Raw genomic sequence first — 21700 nt, forward strand, 5'->3', positions numbered from 1 at the left:
CCTTCAGAGGCTAGTCTGATCAGAGCTGGAGTATTTCGGCCATTATCTTCCTATACCATCTGACCTCCTGTGCTGATTTTTCTTTTGGCTGAAGAAAAGCCAAAGCTTCAGATGTTCTAGGTGCTGCCCAATGTTAGCCGAGTCATCTCTGGAGGATCAAGTTGGTAGGCAGGAGGGAGCAGGTTTGGCATCTTGCTGAATCTGTGACTCTTTGTCCAGGAATGCAGACATGGAGATGACCCTGGAGAGAGCAGTAAACATGCTTGATGCAGACCACACACCACCGTCCAGGATTTGTGCTGCAGCGACTTTCATCCAGCACGAGTGCTTCCAGAAATCTGAAGCTCGGAAAAGGGTGAGTGTCTTCTGAAGTCCAATGTAAAATCCAGTATACTTTCACATCTATTGTGCAACCCTGCAAACTGAAACCAATAATCTGAATATTTAAAAACCTTCATTGAATTAACCAGGCATGGTCCCAGCTACTCAGGAGGCTGAGGCAGAAGGATCACTTGAGCCCAGGAGTTTGAGGCTGCTGTGAGCTAGGCTGATACCATGGCACTCTAGCCCCAGCAATAGAGCAAGACTGTCTCAAAAAAAAAAAAAAAAACTTCATTGATTTTTTTCATTTAAAAGGAAATACATACTCATTGCCAAAAATATTTCCTGCAATTCAGAAATTTAGAAAGTAAGTCACTACACAGACATCTCCCTTCATTGCCTGTCCCCCAACTCTCCATTTAGAACCATCCCCAGAGGCAATTGTTGCCAATAGTCTATGTACTTAGAGGTTTTTGTGAGAGAGAGTGAATTAGTTTTAGGCTATTGTTTTCTATATTTACAAAAACATATTAAATATAGCAATGTTTTACAACTTTTTTCCATTAAATTATTTCATTAGCATGTAGTAACAATTGTTCAGTGAATAGTTTTGTACATGTATCTTTTGACACTTCCCCAAGTGTTCCTATAGGACAGATCTCTAGAGATTGAATCAATAGGTTACTTTACATTTGTTTTTAAAAATGATACATTTGGGTGTGTGTGTGTGTGTGTGTGTGTGTGTGTGTGTGTGTGTGTAGTGGGGAATCATAGTTCCTCAGTGAAAAGTAAGTCTCTCCCACCCCACACTCTAGCCTATACCTTCCCTCTGTCCCTCCCCCCTAGTCAATTTTGGCATATCTTTCTGCACATAGAAATAATTGTTGGAAGAATTGGTTGAGTGTCCTTTTTTTGTTTAAAACAAAATCACAAATGGTAGTATATTGCTCACAGTACTTTATTTTTTAACATTGTGTCTTGGAAATCTTCAATATATATTCGCCCTATCTCATTCTTTAAAATTGCTGCATAGATTTCTATTATCTAAATGGACCAGCTTTGTTGGTTCAGTTTTAAACAGCTTTACTGAGGGAAAAATTGACAGTTTTGACATACCTTTTGATACTGTAAAGCCAGTAAGATAATGACCAGATCCATTACCTCCAAAGTTTTCTTGTGCCCCTTGGTAATCTGTATATGCACCTCTTCCCAGTCTACTTTCACCCTGCCAACACAACCAGTGATCTGCTTTCTGTCACTATACATTAGATTGAATTTTCTAGATTTTTTTTTTTTTTCCCCAGAGACAAAGTCTCGCTCTGCTGCGCAGGCTGGAGTGCAGATCATAGCCCACTGCAGCCTTGAACTCCTAGGCTCGGGTGATCCTCCTGTCACAGCCAGCGTAGCTGGGACTACAGGCACACACTGCCATACCCAGCTAATTTTTTTATTTTTTGTAGATATGTGATCTAGGCTGTTCTCAAATGCCTGCCTCAAGCAATTCTCCTGCCTTGGCCTCCTAAAGTGCTGGGATCATATGTGTGGGCCATAGCACCTGGCTGAATTTCCTAGAATTTTATGTATGTGGAATCATATAGTATATATGCTTTTTTTGTCTGGTCTCTTTTACTCAGCTTAACTCTTTTGAGATTCATCCATGTTGTATGTATCAAAAGTTTTGGCTCTTACAGATGAAACAAGTGAACATTTGTGTACAAGTCTTTGTGTAGACATATGCTTTCATTTCTTCTGGGTAAATACCTAGGAGTGGAATACCTGGATGATATGGTAGGCGTACATTTGACTTTTTAAGAAACTGCCAAACCATTTTATGCATTAGCTATGCCATTTTATATCCCCACCAGCAATTTATGAGAGTTCCAGTCCCTCTACATCCTAACACTTGATATGATCAGCCTTAATTTTAACCTATAAGTTTGTAGTGATATTTCATTGTGGTTTTAATGTGCATTTCCTCAATTGACTAATGAAAGTTGAACATCTTTTTATGTGTTTATTTGCCATCTATTTGTTGTCTTTGGTGAAATGTGTGTTCAATTCTTTCACCCATTTTTCATTTCATTTTTTGTTTTTATTATTGAATTATGAAAGTTCTTTATATATTCTGGATTCAAGCCCTTTTTCACACATATGATTTGGAAATATTTTCTTCCACTTGTGTTTTGTCTTTTTATTCTCTTAATAGTTTTTCATTTTAATGGAGTCTTAATTTATTACTTTTTTTCTTTACAAATCATGCTTTTGATGATGTATCCAAGAAATCTTTCCCAACTCCAGGGTTAGAAGATCTCCTATATTTTCTTCTAGAAGTTTTATAAGTGTTATAGTTGGCCTATCATCCATTTGGGGTTAATTTTTTTTATACATTATGAGATATGGACTGAAGTTTCTTTTTGTTGTATATGTAAATTCCATTGTTTAGGTTCCATTTCTTAAACAGACTTTACTTTCGCTACTCAATTGTCTTTGTACCTTTGTTGAAAAGGAATTGATTGTGTATGTGTGAGTCTATTTCTGGACTGTTTATTCTATTCCATTGATCTATTTGTCTATTTTTATGCAAATAACATACTGTCTTGATTACTATAGTTTAATAATAAGTCCTGCAATTAGGTAATATTAGTCCTCCTATTTTATTCGTTTTCAAAGTTGTTTTGGCTCTTCTGTGACTTTTGCAGTTATATTTGAATTTAGAATCAGCCCGTCAATTTCCAAAAAAAAAAGAGAGAGAGAGAGAGACTGCTAGGAATTGTTTGAGTGAGATTGCATTGAATCTATAGGTCTCAACATAGAGAGACTTGACACCTAAACAATGTCGAGTCTTCTGGCACATGACCATGGTATAGCTCACCATTTATTTAGGTCTTCTTTAATTTCTCTCAGCAGTATTTGTAGTTTTTACTCTTGAACTTTTCTATGTCTTTTGTCAGATTTATCCGTATTTATATTTCTAGATGCTTTTATAAATGGTACTTTTTTAATTTCAATTTTTATTTGTTCATTGCTAGTATATAGACAGACAATTGATTTTTCTATATTGATCTTGCATCCTAAGATAATACTAAATTCACTTATTAGCTCTAGTAGCATTTTTGAAGATTCCATTAGATTTTCTGCACAAAAGATAGTGCCATCTGTGAATAAAGACATTTGGTTTCTTCCTTCCAAATCTGGGTGCCTTATGTATATTTTTCTTTTTCTTTTTTTTTTTCTTTTTGTACTGACTAGCACCTCCCCTACAATCTTGAAAAGAAGTAGTGAGGGTAACCATGTTATCCTGTTCCTGATCTTAAGGGGAAAGTATTTAGTCTTTCTTTCACTATTAAATATGGTGCTACCTGTAGGTTTTTTATAAATGACCATATCAAGTTGAAGAATTTCCCTTCTACTTTTAATTTAATGGAGTTTTTTTTCTTAAATCAGGAATGGATGTGGATTTTGTCAATTGCTTTTTATGCATTGAAATGTTTCTGTGGTTTTTTATTTCAATTTTGCTATTATGGTAAATAACCTTGATTGATTTTAAAATATCCTATTCCTGGGATAAACCTCACTTGATTATGATGTACTGTCACATTTTTATTTTTGAATTACATTTGCAAAATTTTTTTTTAATTTTTAATTTTAATTTTTATTTATTTTTTTTTCCAGCGTATTATGGGGGTACAAAAGTTCAGGTTATATATATTGCCCACGTCCCGCCCATCCCCTGTACATTTGCAAAATTTTGTTAAGAAATTTTGCACCTACATTTATAAAAGATATAATCTGTGATTTTCTTTTTCTGTAATGTCTTTGTATGATTTGGGGATGAGGGTAATGCTAGCCTCATAGAATAAATTGGGAAGTATATCCTCCTCTTCAATTTTCTGAAAGTGTTTGGTTAGAATTAGCATTATTTCTTCCTTAAATGTTTGGTAGAATTCACCATTGAAGCCATGTGCATCTGAAGTTGATTTTTGTGAGAAAATTCTTAACTACAAATTCAATTTCATTAATTGGTAAGGGGCTATTTGGGCTAACAATTTCTTCATTAGTGAGCTTTGGTAGTTTGTGTCTTTCAAGAGATTTGTCCACTTCATCTAAGTTGTTCCAGTGTATCTTCATTTGTTTGTGTAGATGCCATCAGTTACCATTTCCCTTTCCCTGAAGAATTTTATTTGACATTTATTTTAGTGCAGAATTGCTGGTGATGAACTATTTCAGCTTTTGCATGTCTGAAACAGAATTTCATCTTTGCTTTTGAAAGGTGTTTTCACTGGTTATAGAATTCTAGGTTGACAATTTTTAAATATCAGTATTTGAAAGTTGTTGCTCTACTGTCTTTCACTTTCATTGTTTCAGACAAAAAATTTCCTGTCATTTTTATCTTTGTTCCTCTGTACATAATGTGCCTTTTCCTCCCACTTCTGCCTTTAAGATTTTCTGTTAATCACTAGTGTTGAGTAATTTGGTCACATGTGCCTTAGTGTAGTTTTTCTTATGTTTCTTGTACTTGGAAGTTCATTGAGTTGCTTAGATTTGTGAATTTCTACATTTCCTCAAATTTAGAAATTTTTCAACCATTAGTTCTTCACATATTTTTTTTCTGTTCCTCCTTTGGGAACTACAGTTACACACATATTAGACTGCTTGCAATCTCTTTTTTTTCTTTTAGTCTTTTTTCTCTGTGTTTCTTTTTGGATAAGTTCAATTGCTATGCTTTAAATTTGTTAATCTTTTCTTCAGCAATGTTTCATATGTCATTAATCTCATTCAGTGTATTTTTTAATTTCATACATTATAGTTTTCACCATGAAAAGTTAGATTTGAGTATTTTTTCATATCTTCTGTGTTTCTACTTAACATGTTCCATTTTTGCTCAAGATTTTTGAACATATGGAAGGCAGTTAAAATTGCTGCCTTAATGTCCTTGTCTACTAATTCTAATATCTGTGTCTATTCTGGGTAGTTTTTGATTGATTGTTGTTTCTCCACATCATGGGTGATATTTTTCTTCTTTTTTGGCAGTTTTTATTGGATCCAAGGCATTGTGAATTTTATCTTGTTGTAGGCTGGATATTTTTATATTTCTGTTAATATTGTGCTTTGCTCTGGGATGCAGTTAAGTTACTTGGAAACAGTTTGATCCTTTCAAATCCTACTTTGAAAACTTGTTAGGTGGGACCAGAGCAGCAAGTATTCTAGAGTTAATTAGTCCCTGCTTTTTAAAGCAAGACACTTCTGAGAACTCTACCCTAATGTACTATGAATTTGGAGCTTTTTATGGCTCTTCAGGCTCACTGGTGAGAACAGTCACTATTCCTGGACCTGTGTGAACATGAGGAGCTGTTCCCTTAAATCCTTTTGGGTGGTTATTTCCTGGGCCTCGGGCAGTTTCCTTACACACATGCGCTAATTAATACTCTACTGAATACTAGAGGGAGACCCTCTGCAGATCTCAGGTGTTCTCTTTCTATGCAGCCCTTCTCTTTGGTACTCTTTTCTGCAAACACTAACCCCTTTGGTCTCTCAGACTCTGAGCTCTGTGTCCTCAGCTCTGCCTGCTGGATTCCGCAGCCTGGGAACTCTGTCAAGGCAGTGATCTGAGGCCGTAGCAGGACTCACCTTGCTTGTTTTCTATCTCTAAGGAATCATTATCCATCATTTACTCATATCCAATTCTTGAAACCATTGTATGGTTTTTTCAGTTTTTTAATTGTTTCAGGCAGTAGGTAGTAGTTGACTGCTTATTACTATTGAGTCGTTTTTAATTTTAATAAATAACTTCCTGATAAATCCTCCCCCAAATTGTTCAGATTTACACTCCTAATATCAAAGTGCCCATTTCTGTGTACCGTTACTACCACAAGATATTATTCTTTTGTTTGTGTTTGTTTTTGTTTTTGTTTTTCTGATAAACTAAAAATGGCATCTCATGATAGTAGAAATTTTCCTATATTTTGAAATCAAGGCCATTAGTTGTTTAGTTTAATCAAACAGAGTTACAGAGAAAAATCTTTTTAAAATTATATCAGCATAGTTATACACGCTTTTATAAAGTTTTTCATCGTCTTTCACACATAAACTATGCCTATTATACATCATTTGCCATTTTAGTTAAAGTAGAATGAGAACTTAATGGCACTAATTGATTGGATTAAATGATTCTAGATTTTGCATTTTCCCTAGTCTCTTACATTAATTTCATCCACAACTAATTTCAGAGTGTTTTTAAGCTTTTCACCTTTATCTATTTTTTCCAAATCGTTCAGATTAATTTCCAGAGAAATACAAATTCTTTCCATACTGATATTTTATCCATTTACAGAATAGTTAAATAAATTGCATAATTATAACAACAAATGCAGTTGACATAAATGCATTGGGAAACCAACCTAAGTTACTGTTGGTAAACATGTAACTCAACTGGTAGAAACAAAAATGCAGAGGCCCACATAGAATAACCTACCAGCTTTAATGGTGCTCTGGGAATCGAGTAGGTTTCACAGAGGGTAAAGAGAATGCGGTTGGTTAACAGAGGTCAAACAAAAGCGCTTGTACTGATTTTTTTCACCTCTATTTCTTCAATCAATCATGAAGTGGAGCACCTTTTGGTATATTTCTTGACCTTGTATTTCTTCAGTTAATTGTTATTTTTTTTTATCCATTGTATATTTTTCCTACTAAGATGTGTGTCTCTTAATGACTTGTAGGAGTTCTTTACCTATTATGTATATTAATCCATTGTTACGTGTGTGGCAAATATTTTCTCCTGCTTTATTTTTGTTGCTGTTCTTTAACTTTGCTTATGGTGCCTTTCATCATGAAGGATTTAAAAATTCTTACAAAGTCAAATTTGTCAATATTTTTCTTCATGGCATCTGTATTTGAAGTGTGCCTTTGAAAGACCTATCCCCACGTCTAGATTGATTTTGGTTTCAAAAGTTATATAATTACTGAGTATTTCTCACAGATCCTTTCCCTATCTGTTTGTTCCATGGGAAGAATAAGTAAGGATTTTTAAAGATATTTGCTAATAATGAACCTTCTTTTATACCTATAGGTGAAGTGAACTGAGCTAAAAATTGGTCCTTTAGAGACAGTGAGATAAAGGTTTAAATCTTATTTTTTTTTCCCAGTTTTCAAAAACTTGGTGTTACTACATGCACTTCCATTTTGTAATATGGAATTACTTGAATCTTTCTTTTGTTACCCAAGTTGGGCTAGATTTCCACTATATCTTAAATTACTAATTTGATTACAAATATCATTTGGCTTATACATAGAATTGAAGCTGTGCTTGCCAACTTTTATTCAGACATAAGTTAGACAAAGACTGGTTTTGAGAATTTTGAAACATGAAAATTATATACAAAGCTAAAAACAGATATGCTTCATAGAGAATCTACGAATTATAATGTTGTAACCCAAGAACATTCACAAAATTCCACTTATATTAAGCATGGCGCTATAGTTTTTGAATTTATGTATGAAAGACAATTATAGACATAAAGATCGAAACTTTAAATCATAAAGCCAGTGGCAGATTTTCAGTTCTCATTTTATTTGAGAAGAACTCTTAGTGTTTCACACTGTTGATCGCTCCCTCCTTTTTAAACAGTTTCTTCTTTTGCCCCACAGTCTCCTGGTTCTTTGGCCATCTCTCTGACTCCTCCAAGTTTCCTCTGTGAACAATTTATCCTCTACCTGTCCTGTAAACATTCACATTCCTTAGATGCTTTCGGGGACTTCTCTTATGTGACACCATCTCCTGACCTGCCTCATCCACTCTCCTGGTTTCATTTGTGATCTAGATACTGGTGACTCACAATCTCCAGCCCACACCTCTCCCCTGGGTTCTTTCCTGGATGTCTCCACTGAACTTAACATCAGCTTATCCAAAAACAAACACATTGTCTTCTTTTATTCTCTACCCCCCCAACCTATCATCTAAACTTGTTCTTCCTGCTGGGTTGGGAGGCAGGATGCTGGTGGTTTGAGCACAGACTCAAAAGTCACTTGGAGCTGAGTTTGAATGTGACCACCCTAATTACATGAGTGCCCTTGGGCAAGATATTTTACCTCTCTCAGCCTCAGCTTTCTTATCTATAAAGTGGAAATGGTAGTCCTACTACAAAGAGTTGTAAGAATGCAATCACATAATTGTACATCGCCTACCCAAAGGTAATAACTCAGAGCATATCATTTCCTCTGTCAGCAAATGGTAGTTTACCCAGGTAGTTTGATGCCAAAACTTGAACAGAGTCTTTGAACTTTCTGTTTTCCTTATCTCATATTCACTCAGTCTTCAAGTCCTATTAATCCTACTCCTAAAAGTGTCTTGAATCTACCCATGTCTTTCCCTCCCTACTCAGTGCCCCTATCCTGGTTGTGTCACCATCATCTGTTAATACAGCTGTCCCCTGATTAATATCCCTGACTCCATTCTTATCCATTCCTAATACAGTCTCCTAACAGCCCCCAGGGAGAACTGTTCAATAACTGCCTCTCTTGCCTGCAGGATAAAAGATAAGTCCCTTAATTTAGTCTATAGGACCCGTCTTAAAATGGTCTCATTTCTGAGTATGCTTCGTATCTCATCACCGAAGTAATCACTGCCTTAAATGCTTGCAGAATCTTATTATAAAACTAATTCAAGCTGGGTGTGGTGGCCCACCTGTAGTCCCAGCTACTTGGGAGGCTAAGGCGAGAGAATCGCTTGAGCCCAGGAGTTTGAATCCAGCCTGGACAACATCACAAGACCCCATCTCTAGAAAACAAACTAAGTTCGTTATAAGAAATTTGAGAAATTAAAACAAAAAGAATATGCAGCTGTAATTCATAATCCCACCATTGTCAGCACTTGGGTATTATTCTCTAATTTTTGTGTGTGTATGTGCATGTGTGTGTAAAGAGATAGGGTTTCGCTCTGTTGCCCAAGCTGGAGTGCAATGATGCAACCATAGCTTACTGCAGCCTTGAACTCATGGTCCAGCAGTCCTCCTGCCCTCAGCCTCCTTTGTAGCTGGGACTACAGGTGCATGCCACTGCACCCAGCTAATTTATTTATTTTTTTAGAGATGGGAGGGTGTCTCACTATGTTTCCCATGCTGGTCTTGAACTCCTGGTCTCAAGTAACCCTCTCACCGGAGTCTCCCAAAGTGCTGGGATTATAGTTGTAAGCCACCACACCTGGCATTGTTCTCTAATTTGTTTTGTTTGTTTCGTTTTTGAAACAGAGTCTCTGTTGCCTGGGCTAGAGTGTCATGGCATTAGCCTAGCTCACAGCAACCTCAAACTCCTGGACTCAAGAGATCCTCCTACCTCAGCCTCCCAAGTAGCTGTGACTACAGGTGTGCACCACCATGCCTAATTTTTTCTATTTTTTTAGTTGCCTGGCCAATTTCTTTCTTTTTTTTTTTTTTTGCTAGTAGAGACAGGGTCTTGCTCTTCCTGAGGCTGGTCTCGAACTCCTGACCTCGAGCGATCCTCCTGCCCCGGCCTCCCAGAGTGCTAGGATTACAGGCGTGAGCCACCACGCCTGGCTTGTTCTCTAATTTTTAATGCATACATTGACATATGTGCAATCAAATTGAATATTCAGCTTTGTGGGGATTTTGTTTGTTTTGATTTTTAAAAGCATGCAGAAATATAGGCTTGTTGTTTAAAAATATAGAAAATGGCAGGTATTATTCATGACTCAGACCTTTACCACTTCTCCCAAATCCCCTAACCTCATTCCCTTTATGCTTGTGTTTATGAGTAGAAATGCATAGATATTTTATTCCATTTTTCTAAAAACAAATCATAAGAATTTTCTCATAACATTAACAATATTTTGTAAATTTCAGCTTAATGGTAACATGTTAATGGTGATAATAGTAGCTACCATGTGTTGAGTAACTACTGTGTGCCTGGCATGTAATTGCTAATCTCACACAATAATTCTCATTCAACTGATGAGGGAACTGTATGACTAATAAAATGTCTATGCATTCAAACACTGCTCTGCCTCTTCCATGGATACCTTAATGTGTGGATATGTGACAATTAACTATCCACGAATTTTTCCCCCTTGTTGGATATTCATGGTTTCTTATTTTTCACTATTATACATGATAGTTACTATTTTTATATGTTAGTCTGTGTCTGCATTTCAAATTGTTTCCTGAGAAAGGTTACGAGAAGTTAGTATTTTAGAAGTTTTGACACATAGTGCCACTTGCCTTCCTGAAAGGTTATGCCAATTTACAGGGAGTGATTAATTCTAATGGGAGGGAAAGGAGAGAAAGGGAGTGACATTTCACAGAGGAGTTGACATTTGAGCTGGATCACACAGAATGCATAAGGCTTTGTCAGAAGAGAGGCAGAACCTTCCAGACAGGGGAGGGGGTGAGAGCAAAGGCTCTGTGGCATGAGAGAACCTTTGCATCAACAGAGTCAGTTTGTTCCCTGTGCTTATTTGCAACCAGAAATCCTTATCATTTCCTTATTTTATAGTTAGCAGGGAAGAGAATCAGAAAAAAGCCAGAGAGAAAGTTAGAATTCTAATATGTGATTCTGCCCTTGCATATATTTAGAAACCGTCTCAAATGAAAGCTTTTTTGAAATTCTGAGATAGTCATATTAGTCTTTCTTTTTTCCTTTCCCCAGAATGGGCAAAAATCTGGTGAAGATTCAGTATAACTGGGAAACCCATCAGCCCTCTCTGGTCCCAACTGCTTTCCTAAATTTTAAAGGACAGGAGCAGCACATTTGACATTGGTCCTCCTGTATGTAGGATTCATCACTTACCGTCTTCTAGTTAAATGCAAGGAGGAGTGTCTTCAATTTCTTACATGGAACAGGATATTTAGCCATTTGCTTGATAAAATGGATAAAAGTAACTAAAGTCTATTTTTAAATTTAGGACAAGTGCCAGACACTAGGAAATCAAGGTATACAGTAAGGAGAGCTATAGCCAGATTTCAGCTTTTATCTGGCACTGGTGTGTCTGCAGTTCCCTCTTTCCGGGCTGCAGCAAGTGCTGAAAGCCAAGGGGATGAAAGGGACAGGATAAGAGAGCTGGGCAGAGCCAAGAAGGCTTTCTCATGCCACTTTATGCTAATCCTGCCATCGCAGATCAAAATGCAATATGGCCAGTGAGCCATTTCACATCAGATTCTGAAGGAGGCAACTTATAAATTACATTATAAATTAAGTTAATAAAATATTTCTAAAGCTGCCAAAGCACCCCAGGACAAATAGGATTCTCTTTTTGCACCTGACGTGCATACTGCTACTGTGAAGATTTGGTCTAGCGGGAATTCATGAAGTTTGTAAAGTATGAATTTAAGCCCCTTAAAACCTTAACTATGAAATAAAAATTGAGGGAATTAGGGGAACATGAATGACTGGCTGTTTTAAAATAAACTATGGGTTTTTTTGCTTTTAAGGAAGATTAATACAGTTTGACTATTCCTTATCTGCAACGCTTGGGTCCAAACGTGTTTTGAATTTCAGGTTTTTTCAGATTTTGGAATATTTGCCTTATACTGGTTGAGCATGCGCAATCTGCAAATCTAAAATCTGAAATGCTCCCTTGGAGCATCATGTTAGCACTCAAAAAATTTCAGACTTTAGAGCATTTCAGATTTTCAGATTAGGGGTACTCAACCTTTAATGGGAATAGATGATCTGTTGAGCCACATTTAATCGATAGCTAAGAAATATTTATCATTGTCATTGTCATACAAGTACATTCGAATGGCTTTAGACATAGCCCAACAAAATTGCGGTGGCCAGTCTCCCATCTGTCTCCTGTTCTGCAAGTGTCTCCTTAGAAGAGAGCTAGTATGTGGAAGTGTCACTCCTCAGTGTTACCAGTGAAGCCGTAATGGTATCAAAACAGTATTTTATTCCTAAGGTTCTTGCAAGCTATTAGATAATGCATATAAAACTCTTAACCCTATGCTGGCACTTCTTAATGACAGAAGTAGAAGGAGAAAGTGTTGATATTTTTGTTTTCTTATTATTATTGTGGGTTGTTGTTATGGTCATTGTTTTTATTATTTAAGTTATTTTATAACCTTGACTTTTATTCCTGCCTTGCTAGTCTTCTCCCCAGTCCTAACAAAGAAAGATGTAAGATTGGAAGTCTCTGTTCTCAATTCCATTTGTCTGTCTGTGAAAGGGAAGCTGAGCTTGATACACAGAGAATATGCACAGTGTCCCTGGGCCAGGTGTGCAGCTCTCCCCTGAGCACACACTGCTCAGTTAGGGAGTCAGTCCTTCATGACTGATGAACTTTGTCTGAGAGGGAAGCTCGTGCCCATCCATGAAAAGCTGTTTCCTCAAAATTTCAACATTTAGATGGTAAAAATAACAGATCTTTATCAACTTCAAAATTCCAAAATCAGATGCAAATAGAAGCCTATAAGAAGGAAACCCCTCAGTTCACAACTTAAGATTTCATTTCCCCAACCCTGTGTCTACGTCTTAATTTATTGAGTTCACATTTGCAGCCTAAAACACAAGATCACCTTGCTCAGATTGGCATTATTTGGCCTCTTGTTATATAACCATAAGTGTCGGAATCTAAACCATCTATTTTTTTCCCCCTTCCTAATTCTGCCCTTTCTCTAACAGCATGCTCTTTCTTGCATATTTGAATAGAAGAAATATTTTTAAAATAGCACATTAAAAAGTGCAAAATTGGCTGGGTGAGGTGGCTCATGCCCATAATCCTAACACTCTGGGAGTCCAAGGTGGGAGGATTGCTTGAGCTCAGGAGTTTGAGACCAGGGTGAGCAAGAGTGTGACCCTGTCTCTACTAAAAATATGAAAACATTAGCTGGGCATAGTGGTGCATACCTATAGTCCCATCTACTTGGGAGGCTGAGACAAGAGGATTGCTTGAGCCCAGGAGTTTGAGGTTGCTGAGAGCTATGAGGACGCCACTGCACTCTAGCCCGGGTGACAGAGTGAAACTCTCTCAAAAAAAAAAAAATTGCAAAATTACGTTATTTACTTAAATTAAGATGCTTGCATTTTATATAAATCTACTTAAATACTCAAAGTAATTGATTATAAAAATAGCCTCATTTATGATTAGTTTGCATTGCTACTGAGGTTGCCATGGTAAAAGAATTTTTATTTCTACTATTGAGGAAGGCAATTTCTATAATATTTATTTTATATTGACTATAAAGTTTTATCCTACAAAAAAACTTATATATTAAATAATTTGGGATTCTCCCATAAAACTTTCTTTGTTCCCCAGATTCCTAGTTCTCTTCATTTTTATTGTGCTCCAGGCTTTTATCACTTAACTCTCTCTGTTTACCTGGCACCTATGCACCCTTTATCACTTAATTTTCCCCTTCAGTTATTTCATAGGTTTCAGTCTTAACTTCCCAAATTTATTGTATGCTTCTTGATGACAGCTACTGCCTTATCATAGGGGTATATTCTACACTGTGAGTCTCAATTGTTGTGAGACCCCTAATCGTAGGGGTATACTCTACACTGTGAGTCACACACAGTTGTTGACTAAGAAGAGTTATAATCAGCACAGTGAATTTCATCTGTTCTTATGACGTTGAATGTCCTGATGCCACATCAAAATTAATAAATATCTGAAATATGCATCTGCTTCTTCCCTAGGTGAATCAGCTTCGTGGCATCCCCAAGCTTCTGCAGCTCCTAAAAGTTCAGAATGAAGATGTTCAGCGAGCCGTATGCGGGGCCTTGAGAAATTTGGTATTTGAAGACAATGACAACAAGCTGGAGGTGGCTGAACTAAATGGGGTACCTCGGCTGCTCCAGGTGCTGAAGCAAACCAGAGACTTGGAGACTAAAAAGCAAATAACAGGTAGTGCATACAGAATGTCAGAGCATAACCCAGTGCACCCCAGCCGGATGTTATGTTATCTGCTCTACTTAAGTTTCCTGGGACAAATGATTGATGGGCTCATGGTTATCCAAGAGATGGCTTTAAAAGAACATCATTACCTGCTGCTGGCTTAGACCCCAGATTTGAGCCGTGTTTGAATTCCTTTTTCACAGGGGAAAATGTTCTGAGGCTTTTGCTTAATATTTTTAACTATAAATTCTATGCACCTTTGACTAAATGTCTTTAAAACAACTTAACAAGACTAACTGCATGCAAATTCTACATAAATTCACTCACTAATGACCCGTTTTGTAGTTTGAGAACATGTGAGGTTTCAATATCATGCCAGGTGTCCAGAACATTCTGAAGAAATGACAAAGAACCACACCCAGTTATTTTTATTATTTACTCAACAATCAGCTATGCAAAGAAAGTGAAATGGAGAGTCAAATAGTTTCCCAATGTAGACGATCAGTTTGGTCAAATTAGTCAAAATATCAGAAACTATTTTCCTCAATATTTTCACTACCTGGACTCCTCGCAGTACCACCTACCTAGCTCACCTGCCCCTCAGTGCCCCCCAAAAAAGAGAAAATTAAAAGAGTGGCTGGATATATATTTTTAGTTCTCTACTTCATATTTCTGCTCAAATACTGATTTGAACAAATATATCTTCTCTGCCCAATGAACTGGAAAGATGAAATAAATGGGTAGAATTAAAGCAACAATTTTAGTAGTATGTCCTCAAAGCGTGAAGAAAGGGGACTAGTTTCATTTAAAGGAGTAGTGCATACTATTGTAGTAGAGGAGAAACCCTCCCTTCATTACTGTCAGCTCTCTGCTCGTGCTCTCTGGACGCAGGACAAAGAGTGCAGGAAGCATTACTGAGTGCAATCATGAGGAAGCTTTTATTAAATATTATCAATGTCTCAAATAATATATGTACATTTTTAAATTTAATTATGACAAAAATCTTAGGTTTCTGGATATTACTGGGTATTAAATCGGAATTTTATAGATAAAGAAACCAAGACTCAGAGAAGTTAGCACTTTTCCAATATTGCATATAAAAGTTTTTTTAAAAAATAACAATAATAGTTGACTGTGTTCTGGGGTAAATACTTTAGAAAGAATATTGAATTGAATGTATTTTGCATTTCTGCTTTCCTCACTTTGTTATGCAATAGTTTTCATTTTTTCTGTAAAAATTTTTTCATATCATCTCTACCTATTTACACCTTAAAATATCACATTTTACATTTTGATACATTTTAATTTTATGAAATTGTATGAAGGGTTGTATCATGCTACCCTTCTGCCAGCATGCTGTCATATCCCATGAGAGATTTCCTTTCATATGCTTGACTTATGTAAGAATACCTGCAAAAATTAAGAGTGATTGCATTCATTTAACCAACTTTTGCAGAGCCACTTTCAGGTGTCAGGCACTGAGAATCACAGCCTAGGGAGGCTGTGGATTTTGTTCTTCCATCTACTAAAAGCATGAAAGATTATGTGATGGTTGCCATTAAAATAAAAGACCAAACCTCACTTTTCGAACTTAACCTTTTCTTCATTAAGAGGTAGTAATGAACCACAAGAAAGAATCAAACAGATTGTCTTGTTTTACAGCCAGAAAAGACTTCATGAAGAAGGTATATTTCATAGTGGGCCTTAAAGGAGGGATGGCCTTGGATTGGTGTTTTGAAAGAAAGAATGAGTTATTCCTGGCAAAGTGAACATCACTAACAAGCAAAGAGGCAGAGACAAGCTGCTGGTCATTTAGAGGAGACTTGGAAAATAGAATGATTAGAGTTGAGTGCATGGTGGTTGGAAAGCCTGGGAGGCCGTGTGTGGGAGGGTGTCAAGGGAATGATCCATGGAACCACGCTGTCTCTTCTCTTGCATAGGCAATAGCAGACTAAAATCTGGGAGCGTTCTGTGAGATTGATGCCATAGAAACCATCTGGGCATCATTAGATAATCTATAGAGCTGATAAACAGGAGTTGATTGTATACTACCCAGGATTTCTAGTGCAAGCCAAACATCCCTACTGGAAGGTGTTCATTACATGCCAACTAAACTGAACTGACACTTGAACATGTGATACAAATCCCTCTAAATTACTCCCTTTAGCTCTGCTAATAGAAGAACTACATAAGTGCTTTCTGGGTTTTGGAATTAAATTGTTGACCTAATATGGACCTATTTATATCTTTGTTTAGAAACACAAAGCAAGTAAGCACATATGTAAATCTTTTCCTATTGGTCTATTTCTTAGACTTTTTTGGAGCCCTATTATGTGTTAGTCACTAAGCTAGGGCTTTCCGTTTTTCATCTCTGTTTCTCCTGACAACTCCGTAAGGAGTGGGAGCATAATTGACGATTTATATGTGATCAGTGTGAGGCTCACAGGGGTACGTAAATTGTCCAAGGTTACACAACCAGTAAAGAACAAAGCCCAGGTTGGAACCCAGTTTTATCTGGGTGTTTTGCTATATCATCCCACCCGCTCCTGTTGGGGCACATGGTGACTCATTTGTGTACATCTTTGGGAAGGGGCTTATCTTTGGGAGTCTGATCAGGCAGCCTTACCTCACTCCTTTTTTGACCCTTCCCCTCTCTCTCCTTGCCTCTGCCTTGATTCAAGCCATCTTCATCTCTGTGCTCTACTCACTCCTGCAGTAGTGAGTAGAGGCCTCTTACCTGGCCTCAGTGATTCAGCATTGCACATTGCCAGTCTGTGCTCTGCTCTGCTTCTAGTGATCTTTATAATAAGTACTGTCCCAGTATGCTCCCTGTTACCTGTAAGATTAAGTCCGTACCCTGTAGTATCCCACACAAAGATGTTATGATGTGAGCCCGATGACCACTGACAGCAGAGTTGCCTCTCATACCCTTCTAGCCCAGGTTCTGAAATCCTGAAGACCTGCCAGTTTGCCTCATGTCTATTTTCTGTCTTGGTACCTTTGTCTCTGCTTTTATTTTGGACTGGAATCCTTTTCCATGCCTGGACTGTTTGGTGAACCTGCTCATTCTTCAATAGCTGACTCAGCTTCACTTCTCTGAGTGAATTTCCAATGCTGTCTTCCTCTCTCTCCTGTCAGCAGAGTTTTGAAGGAAGGCTTCTCTAAACTACTTTTTTTTTTTTTTTGAAACGGAGTCTCGCTCTGTCACCTGGGCTAGAGTGCCATGGCATCAGCCTAGCTCACAGCAACCTCAAACTCCTGGGCTCAAGCCATCCTCCTGCCTCAGCCTCACGAGTAGCTGGGACTACAGGTGCATGCCACCACACCCAACTTATTTTTCTATTTTTAGTAGAGATGGGGTCTCACTCTTGTTCAGGCTGGTCTTGAACTCCTGACCTCAAACAATCCTCCCACCTAGGCCTCCCAGAGTTCTAGGGTTACAGGAGTGAGCCACGGTGCCCAGCCCTCTAAACTACTTTTGCATCCTCTATATTAGGTTGCCACTTGTGTCCTGCCTGTATATTTAATTGCAGTACCAACTGCAGTGTTCATGTAAGTTTCTCAGCCACTACAGATGTCTAACCAAATGTGAAAAAGAGCCTTGTGGCCCGAGAATATCTAGATTACACACAAATAAGAGAATAGGATGTTTTAAGATAAAATCCTGATTTTTCTGGCTGAAACATAAAAAATAAACCATCTGTTTCTATGTATAAATAAGAAGTGCAGCATCAGAACTTTGTGTACTGGGAAAGAATGTAAACTCACTGACCTTTCTGGCATTTTCAGTACCAACCTAAAAGGGAAACTCTTCCCTCTTCCAATGAAAGGACTTCAGAATCAAAGACTTTCCCCCATGAAATTGTTCTCTTTTCTCTACCAAGTGAGTGTGGTAGTGTCACTTTAATTGAAATGAGAACAGCACATCCTAGTCTCAGAAATTCATCTTCAAGGTCACTGAATGGTTAGCGTTTGCTGGAGTGAGCCGGGCTATGCCTTGGGTTAAAACTGGTCATTATAAGAAGGAAGCAGGGGTTCTTGTCCCTCCTAGGCATATTACATAAGGACCAGTTGGGGTCGGTGACATTTGTTTAAAATGCATATTGACCCCTGCATATTTTGTGGAAACACTTAATTGGATTGCTGCATTTTAATAAAATATTTAAAGTATTTTGCTATAAAATATTCATTCTTATCCATCTTCTTTGGGCAATTGTATATTATTTTATTTTGCATTCATAATGTACAACAAGATATCCTGGGTTTATGTATAACTTGGAATAGATGGCCTTTCCAATAATCTGATATTTTAGGTAAGATCTGCAAAATTTAGGTAAAGAGGGAGTATATCTATGGAAGGAAGTTGTAAAAACATATGACTCCTGCTCTGTGATCACTTTGAAAAACAAGGTTAAAAAGAACCAGTTCTCTTTCTTGTCCTTGTTGTATTTGTCATTGCCGTCATTTTTTCCTCCTCCTCCTCATTCTTTTTCACTGAAGATAGGGATTTATTTAGTCACAAAATTTGTAAGTTTTGCTACCTAAGTGTTAATGCAGATTCAGTTAAATGACTATATTTCCTGTCCTGAAGGGCAATATTATTAAATGTGGGTTTTAATATCTGAGACCCCTTTACTAGTTAGCTATCTTTTGCAAACATCACATTTGGCAATATATTTCTGGATAATATAGTTATCATTATTTCTCTTATAATTGATAATTATTCAAATTATATCCCTTAACCCAGTGGTCCCCAGCCTTTTTGGCACCAGCGACTGTTTTCATAGAAGATAATTTTTCCACAGGGATTGGGAGATGGGGTGGGGGGTGGTTTGGGGATGATTCAAGCACATTACATTTATTGTGCACTTTATTCCTATTATTATTACATTGTAGTATATAATGAAATAATTATACAACTCACCATAGGTTGGGGACTCCTGCTCTAAAAGAATCCAGTTCCCTTTTGTTTTGGCTAGAATGAGAGCCTCATGGTAGAAAATTACAGGCAGACCAGCTGCGACAAAGAACTATAATAATAGGTATTTAGGTACTATGAATAAATTGACTAAAAGTTAAAGGTGAGAAATGAAAACTTAATATTTAGGGAACATAGAATCTGATCATTGAAAGAGACATCTATTTAGAGTCATCTGGTACCTTGGTTTCCTAATGTCAGAAATTGGAATCATTTTTTAAAATAAAAATTCCTAGAATCCAACCTGAGATTCTGGCTCAGTAAATGTGAAGTGTGGCCCAAGACTATGTGACTCTGATTTGTCACTGGGCTCATTTGGAAACCGCTCATCTAGACTAATGCTCTAATTTCAGGATAAAACCCCTTGTCAACATTTTGATAAAGGATAAGCTAATTTTTATTCGCTTCAGTGATAGAGCTGGATCTTGCAAGTTAAGTCTTTCGGTTTTCTTCAAAGCTGTCTTAGAAGTTTATCCTTTCAGCGAGCCAAAATCTCCTTCCTTGTAATTTTCACTTGTTGGTTCTGGTTTTGCCTCCTATAGTCACCAAAACATACATCCAGCTGTTTAAGTGTGTGTTTCTAAGTTACTAGAGAACATGCATTCCTACATACATTAGCCCCTAGTATCTTTTGGTTTTGTATTAAGTACTTTCCCAATTTTTCTACTGATGTTTCATTTTTTAATGATGTATAAGAACTCTATATATTAAGAGTATAAACCCTTTGTCTCATATTATTGTACATGTTTTCCCAATTTATAGTTGGTTACTACTGATTTTATATGAGTATGTATATTAAGAGTATAAACCCTTTGTCTCATATTATTGTACATGTTTTCCCAATTTATAGTTGGTTACTACTGATTTTATGTGAGTATGTGAGGGTGTGTGCATATATACCGTGTATAATCCCAAATCTCTATTGAACATTTTAGTTTTTTTCCCAGATTCTTGCCACCCAGATGTTTGACAGGCATGACATTTCTATACAATATCCTACATCAAAAATTATGGTAAAGCTACCCAAACTATATACTTATGTAGAAATAATATAGCATGCCAAGCTCTAAAGGATATTGACTGTTGACAGAAAACTCCACTCCCTTTGTTCAAATTAATCCTCTCTGCTTTTTATTGTAAGGTGTACTTTTCCTTTGAGTGCCCTGTGTGGTCCTTTTTAAAAAGAGTTGAAACATCATTATGCTTCACATTTTTAAGCTTCTGGAAGGCAGAGGCTGTTAATTTGTTTACTTGTTTAGAACTCAGGAAGCTTTTCTTTCTAACTTTCTTTTGTAGCTTAGTAACCAAAACTCAACCTCAGACCTGCCTTTAAATTGTTTTCAACCACCTTCTGAGTTTTATTCTCTCTGTCCCACTTCCAGGGCCTCTTCAAAAGAAGTGGAAGGAATGAAGTCATTGTGTTGCAAAACCTGTAGCTGAGGGATGCTGCTCATGACTAACCCCACAGGCTAGTTTGATCAGGAAAAGACCTTCCCATAAGCCAGAAGTCTAGTCCTCACAAGATACCAGACCGAGGGGCACTGTATGTAATGGAAGCTGTGTGTACACTGCAGTGGAGATGTGGTTACTCTTTCAAAAATAAGCTACTTACACACAGCCAAAGCAAACCATTGAAGCCCAAAAGACTGCTTTAGGCCTGACGTGTTCTAATTGATTGGGCCAAACATAACTATGGTTGAATAATTACCAAGCTCTAACTATACAGACTATTATTTCAATCATTAAAATTAGAAGAGATTATAATCACCACACAATTCCACCAAGACCACCATGTTTGCTTTTTTCATAAAGTAGACTTCCCTGTGTATCTATGTGTCCTCCTTCCATTGTATAGACAACGCAATTTCAGAAGTGGCAATTATCCAGTAGGCAGTGAGGAGGACAGGGTAGAAAGGGAAGAGTCATCCTTTCTTCCTGTCTTGCCTTTTTCCCCCTGTCCTGGGTGATAGTGAGTTAGGGTAACCCACTGAGGTACGAAAGTTGGCAAGGTGACTTTACACCTGCTGGGAGTCACTGGAATAGCAAGCAATAGGTATATAGCCTTTCTCCCACCACATCAGAAGTAATTGAAGGGAAAACAAATACTGAATGTATATGCTACTTCCTGTTTTCCCTCAGTACCCAGCTTCACTCTTTATGTCACAAATGTCCTGGAAAGTACAGTATACTATTATCTTGATTTCTTCCACATTGGCTTATATGGTCTTTCTCTTTAGGAGGTTCAAGAAGAAAGGGGAAGTGAAATGAGTAAATGTGCTGCTAGTCTTAGATTAGTACTTAGACCGTGCAAGTGGCAGATAGATAAAACACTCTTGTCTGTCTTTCACTGCTAAACTATAAAACAAAAAATACGTGAGGTAGCCGGTATAACTTGCTGGAGGACATAAGCTCTGTCATTGGGTAGGAGTCAATAAACATTAATGGGTGACGTTGATCCGCCTCCTGTTGACAGACATAGGAAAGGCTTTCTGCAGGCCCTTCGTGCCATTATTGGGAGAAAAAAATGTCAGGTGAAAGTTCCAGGTAGTGAGCAA

The 21700-nt window shown here is 37.3% G+C and overlaps 1 protein-coding gene across 1 annotated transcript in view; it reads left to right on the plus strand.

The window, feature by feature from the left end:
• PKP2 (plakophilin 2) overlaps positions 1–21700 on the plus strand; it is an 82987-nt gene that overhangs the window by 19979 nt on the left and 41308 nt on the right. Inside the window, exons 4-5 of the mRNA XM_045554035.1 lie at positions 220–355; positions 13969–14176. Of these exons, the coding sequence (XP_045409991.1) occupies positions 220–355; positions 13969–14176 (344 nt within the window). The remainder of the gene's footprint in view (positions 1–219; positions 356–13968; positions 14177–21700) is intronic.

The sequence above is a fragment of the Lemur catta genome, chromosome 6 (assembly GCF_020740605.2).
Source record: "Lemur catta isolate mLemCat1 chromosome 6, mLemCat1.pri, whole genome shotgun sequence".
Taxonomy (NCBI): domain Eukaryota; kingdom Metazoa; phylum Chordata; class Mammalia; order Primates; family Lemuridae; genus Lemur; species Lemur catta.